The sequence below is a fragment of the Crocuta crocuta genome, unplaced genomic scaffold (genome assembly GCF_008692635.1).
Source record: "Crocuta crocuta isolate KB4526 unplaced genomic scaffold, BGI_CrCroc_1.0 scaffold127, whole genome shotgun sequence".
In the NCBI taxonomy this organism is placed as follows: Eukaryota; Metazoa; Chordata; class Mammalia; order Carnivora; family Hyaenidae; genus Crocuta; species Crocuta crocuta.
The window spans coordinates 4,621,401-4,627,579 of NW_027532008.1; the positions used below are offsets into that span (position 1 = coordinate 4,621,401).

At 43.0% G+C, this 6,179-nt stretch overlaps 1 protein-coding gene across 1 annotated transcript in view; it reads right to left on the reverse strand.

The window, feature by feature from the left end:
* CLIC4 (chloride intracellular channel 4) overlaps positions 1-4,445 on the reverse strand; it is a 27,507-nt gene extending 23,062 nt beyond the window's left edge. Inside the window, exon 1 of the mRNA XM_077775937.1 lies at positions 4,340-4,445. Within this exon, the coding sequence (XP_077632063.1) occupies positions 4,340-4,395 (56 nt within the window). The 5' untranslated portion in view covers positions 4,396-4,445. The remainder of the gene's footprint in view (positions 1-4,339) is intronic.
* Between the last annotated feature and the right edge of the window lie 1,734 nt (positions 4,446-6,179).

Consider the following 6,179-nt stretch of genomic DNA (forward strand, 5'->3'; position numbering starts at 1 on the left):
AAGGCCACACTTATTTTAAAAATAAATAAATAAATAAATAAATAAATAAAGGGGCACCTGGGTGGCTTAGTCGGTTAAGCGTCCGACTTTTGCTTAGGTCATGATCTCGCGGTTCGTGGGTTCGAGCCCCGCGTCGGGCTCTGTGCTGACTGCCAGCTCGGAGCCTGAAGCCTGTTTCAGTCTGTGACTCCCTCTCTCTCTGACCCTCCCCTGCTCACGCTGTCTCTCTCTCTCTCCTAGAAATAAATAAAAATATTAAAAAAAAATATATGGCCACACTCAGATATATCCAAGTCAGCATCTCAGAGTGTGAATGGGTGTGTGTGTGTGTGTGTGTGTGCGCACGCGCGTGTGCACCAGAGAGACAGAGACAGAGAGATACAGGGGATGGGGGGATTACTGTTGTCATACTTTTTCTTTCTCTTCTCCTTGCCTGCCTCTCAGGCTTCTCTGTGCTCCAAAGATACTAATCGTTGATTCAGAGATTTTATAATGAAGCATAATGAAGGCAGCGGAAGTCCTCCAGGATTTTCATCACTGCCTGGTGACAGTGTCCACTGACAGGACAAACCTGTCAGCCAGTGTGATAGAAAACAATGAATCCTATTCAAAGGAAATGGTCTGAAAATGGGTTGATGAGTAGTAAAAAGTACCCTGAACAGTGTTTAGCACAGAATAGTCCCTGGAGAAATGGTAGTTTATTTTTTCCTTCCTTTTCCCTAAATGGATTGATTTCTTTTCTTTTTAAGCTTTTTATTTATTATTGAGAGACAGAGACAAAATGTGATCAGGGGATGGGCAGAGAGAAAGAGAGAGAGAGGGAGACGCAGATTCTGAAGGAGACTCCAGGCTCTGAGCTGTCAGCACAGAGCCTCATGGGGCTCAAACTCATAGACCGCGAGATCATGAGTTGAGCCGAAGTCGGAAGCTTAACCGACTGAGCCACCCAGGCACCCCCCTTTACCCTGAATTTAAAAACAAGGTAACTGACCTCCCAAGAAGACGAGGCATCTTGCCCAAGGTCCCACGGGAATAAGAGACCGGGCTCTGTCTGCACTGAACCAGGGCTCTGCCCCTAATCCACTGCTCCCCATCTGATAACATGTGATGACACCTTTAAATATGCTCCAAATGTTATTATTTTCATTTCTATTGATCTGCAGATCTGCCCCTCCTCTGCTCACATTTTGTCAGTCTTAAAAGGTGGCGGATGTAATAAGCCTAAATTCCTTCCAAAGCCTGGGCACTTTTTTTTTTTAATCTCCAATTCTGTGATACAAGTGCAGCACGAACAGAAAATGAGGGTTGGAAATGACCCCCATTAAAGCATGGAGGCAGCACTGGCGGGCAAGCAATGGGGGACTGTTCTGAGCCTCACAGAGGCGCGTAGATACCACCAGCATGGTGGTATTAACATTAACATCCATTAAGACTCAAGGAGAACGTGTCACACGGTGCCAGAACGAGAAACTGGCTTGTTCTTAGGGATGAAATGTCATGGGACAATAATGTTTTCAGAGCACTGAGTGGGCTTCGAAATAGCACCCGGTTGAGTCTGACTGCTCCCCGCCAGTTTGCTGGGCGGGCAGTACTCTTGGCTGAGGAATGAAGCATTTCCTGGGGAAAAGCAGGAAAATGAGCACAGCAGGCATTTTCTCCCCCACGGCTTTAAAGTTAAGAATATCCTGCAAAGGGTACTTTTTTACTACAGGATGCTTGATTCCTTGGTGACAACTTTATTTCACAACGATTTTCTGAGCCAGCGTTCACTCTCTCTAAATCTTACTCAAGACTCAGCAATCAAAGAGAATGAAATCTTGCCATTTGCAACTACATGGCTGGAACTAGAGGGTATTATGCTAAATGAAGTTAGTCAGTCAGAGAAAGACAAGATCATATGACTTCACTCATACGAGGACTTTAAGATACAAAACAGATGAGCCTAAGGGAAAGGGAAGAAAAAACAATACAAAAACAGGGAGGGGGACAAAACATAAGAGACCCCTAAATATGGAGAAAAAAACAGAGGGCTGCTGGAGGGATTATGGGAGGGGGGATGGGCTACATGGGTAAGGGGCTTAAGGAATCTACTCCTGAAATCGTTGTTGTACTATATGCTAACTAACTTGGATGTAAATTTTAAAAAATAAACTAAATCTTCCTCAAGACTGGAAGTGTCTAAATTCACAGAAAAGGTCTGGAAGGATAAAGACCAAACATAAATGCAAGGATATCTGTGAAGGGGAAGCTGCTGACCAGGGGCTGGAGGTGGAGGGGATGCATTACCAGGGACTGCTTATACATTTTTAATTGCCCTTGAGAAGCGGGTTTCAGATGTACTGTAGACCTAAGATTTCTAAAGAAAACTAAGAAACACAGGCTCCATTTTTTAAGTGCCGTTGGTTTCACTCAAAGCCCTAGGAACGAAGCAAACATCTTCCCTGGGTGGTGATACTCAGTGATTAGGAACTAGCCCTGAATCTTCCGTCCTACTTCCCATGTGTCACTTTTTACGTGTAGGGTGTATTACTCCTAAACATATACAAATCCTCAAATATCAGTCAACTTGCAGAAATAATGCCTTCGAGAGCTTGTACAGGAAAAGTGAAAGAGCCATTGTGAGTTCACTTCCTTTCCTGAGCCAGACTCCCTTCGTTTATGGCATCGCTGCTGGTATGTGCCACAATCGAGCTCTGTACTGAGCTGTTCAAAGAAGGCTCTTTCAACACATGGCCGCCAACTCCCTTGCTCCAAACCAAAAATGGAATAGGAGAAATCCATGTATTTTAAGACACAGTCAGGGTGTGTGCCCGGTAGCACGGTCTATTTTTAGAAGTTACACTGGGAAACTTTCTTTTTGAATGCATGTAGGAAAAAAAACACAACAGTAATAGAAGGGTAACTGCTTGAGTTATTTCATTCTTACAACAGCTCTGTCCAATACGAAGTAGGTGTATCTTTGAAACAGCGTGTAGTTTTAACTCTTACCATCCCCAAAGGCTTACCTCTGCCTTCATATACCTAACTAATGGGGTTCCTGGAAGACTTCCTGGATTTTTTTCAGTAAATAAATTTTAAGACTCCAAAGTCTCAAATCAGGGCCCTGGCAGTAAGTAAACAATAAAGTTTCAGTTACTGACAGAAGTCCAGCAAAGGCCAGCCTAGAACTGGGCACAGGACGATAAAACTCTCACTCTGTGGTGCCCAGAGGGATGACATACATGACTTCTGCCACCCATCAAGTGACAGCCTGCTTGTGTTTTTTCTCGGACACTGTTCATGACTGAGAACACTTAAAAAAAAAAAAAAAAAGCAACAAAACACGTGGTTACATCTGTGTCAAGAGATGTACATTTCCATGGCCCAATCCTAGATTTTCTATTAGTTTAACTGCTCTTAACCCTTGACTTAAATCTCTTTTCTGGGGCGCCTGGGGGGCTCAGTCGGTTGGGCGTCTGACTTTGGCTCAGGTCATGTTCTCACAGTTAGAGCCCGCCACTCGCTCTGTGCTGACAGCTCGGAGCCGGGAGCCTGCTTCGGATTCTGTGTCTCCCTCTCTCCCCACCCCTCCCCCACTCGTGCCCAGTCTCTCTCAAAAATAAACATTAAAAAAATATTTTTAACAAATAAATAAATAAGTCTCTTCTTTCCCCCTAAGTATGAATGCTCTTCACCTTGAACCTGTTTGCTAAGGAAGAACAGAGGCTCCTGAATCCAAGCAGCCCACTGCTTCTCCAAGCTCCTCCCACTCTCTCCGCTTTGGTCTATGCAGAGAGTTGGAAACAACTCTTCACCCAGCAGGAATCACCACAGGGCCATGGACAGTGGTGCTTATTTTACAATGATATTTAACCAAATATGGCTAAAATCACATTACAGAAAATTCTTATGATTCCCTGAAAAGCAGAATAAATAAAACAGACAACAGTAGTGTTCCTCCTCCTAAAATCCCACTCTTGCCTTAAAGGATCCAGATTAAATATACCATGTGTTTAGCACAGTCTACATGAAGAGGCTGTCTGCCTAGAAAGTTCTCCATAGCTCCATGTTAACCCTGGGAAGTCAAAGATTTCACTGTCTCCACACTAAAACTTGGCTCCTGGGGCTGCTCTTGTGATTAAAAGTATACATATAAGAAGTTCCTAAAAAGACTGAGTGGCCAGTTAATGTGATTGACTGACCTTGTGACTTATCCACAATACTTACACAAGTTAAATTTGTCCACAAATCCGCTGAACTTTATAAATGCATTTCCTTTAAAGAAGATACACATACACAGGCAAGAGGATCAAACTGGAAATACACTCAAGTTAATTTCAAACCACCGACAGAATCTTACCTTTTCAGGTCCACTGTAGTGACACTAAATACAACTCCTTTGAGCCACAGGATCATGAAAAGCCTCTGGGAAAAGGGGCAGTTTCCTATGCTTTCACCATCGCTGCCAGCCTAGGAAACAGAAACCAACACTGGAAATCAGGGTCAGAAGGATGACACTCAAAACAAAAGACCTTCTTCTGACTTATAATCAAGGGCCCAAGAAGACAGGAAAAGTTGCATTACAGAAGGAAGGCTGGAAACTTGGGTTTCTGCTGTTATCTTGTTCTTTGATTTGCCTTCTCTCTTCTTAAAAATGGCCAGTCTACAACAGCATGGTCCTAGAGAATTTTCTGCACAGGTAGAATTGATCTGTATTACCACTCTCCAATTCAGTAGTCGTTCGTGACACAGGGCTAAAGTGAGTGCTTAAAATGTAGCTTGTTCGACGGAGGTTTTTTACTCGCTTTTAATTAATTGTATGAAACCTAAGTCATCTCCTGTTCCAGGAGACAATATTCTTTACAAGGCAACATAAAGAGGGAAATTTACAGGTGTGTCTATCTCCAAAATGTTAAATCATCACCAACCCCTCCCTGTTTAAAAATATTCATTATAAAAATCCCATATCCTGCTTTACACATCCCTTCAGGAGCAAGAGAATAACAAGATATCTTTATAATAAGCTATTTGTAATCCTACTTAATGTGAATGGAGCAGCTGACAACTTCCCCGAGCTCGACGATGAGGTAGAATTTTCCTAAAAATCAGAGTGGGACAAATCTTTAATTCCATCACATATGCCCCAAGTTTACAAAGGAGGGACAGGGGAAGCAGGAACCAGGAGGGGGGAAAGAAAGCAGCACACTAGAAGAGAACATTCTAACACTTGCTAGGGAGCAACGCAGCCCTCTTTACCACAAAAGGTGGAAAAATCCAGAAATAACTTTCAGCAACTCATTCAAAGACAAATGATTCAAGTACTATTTATTATCCTAAAGTCACTCTCAAAGTATTCAGAAGTCATTTCAGTAAAATGGTACATTAGTAAAGTATTCCGAAACTAATGGGGAAATAGGGTGGGGTAAAAAAAATAAAAGTAGTTAACTGATTAAACATAACACAACTAACAAAATACAGGGGCATAAAAGGAGGATCCTAGAACCCTTCCCTAATCAGCGTGGGAGAGGCACAGCTGAGCTCGGTTTAAAAAGAAAAAATCATTCTTTATCAGAAACAAAATATACACAGAATTATAGACAGACTGACTCATTCAGTAATTTCTAGTACTGCAACTTGCACAAAACTTGACTTCCTAAAGAAGATCTAGTTCTTCAACCTTAATGTGATTAAGAAGAACCTAAATAAGAGGCACCTGGGTGGCTCAGTTGGTTGGAAATCAAGAGCTTCCAACTCTTGATTTCAGGTCAGGTCATCATCCCCAGGTCATGGGACTGAGCCCTCGGGGGCACGTGGGTGGCTCAGTTGGTTAAGCGTCCAACTTTGGCTCACAGTTTGTGAGTTGGAGCCCTGCATCCGGCTCTGTCCTGATGGTGTGGAGACTGCTTGGGATTCTCCCTCTTCCTCACAGAGTCTCTGCCCTTCCCCCACTTGAACTTTCTTGTACTCTCAAAATAAATAAACTTAAAAAAAAAGTCTCTCTCTCGCTCTCCCTCTGCTTGAACACTTTCTCTCAAATGAAATGTAAAATAATAATAATAAACTAAACAAAACAGCTTAGATAGAAGATTCCTGGGCCTTATATCCAGAGACTGTGATTCAGAAGAAATCTTGGGCGGAGCCCAGGAGCCCTCACCGTGTTACGGGCACCCAAGGAGACCACACAGCAAAGCATCTGCTAG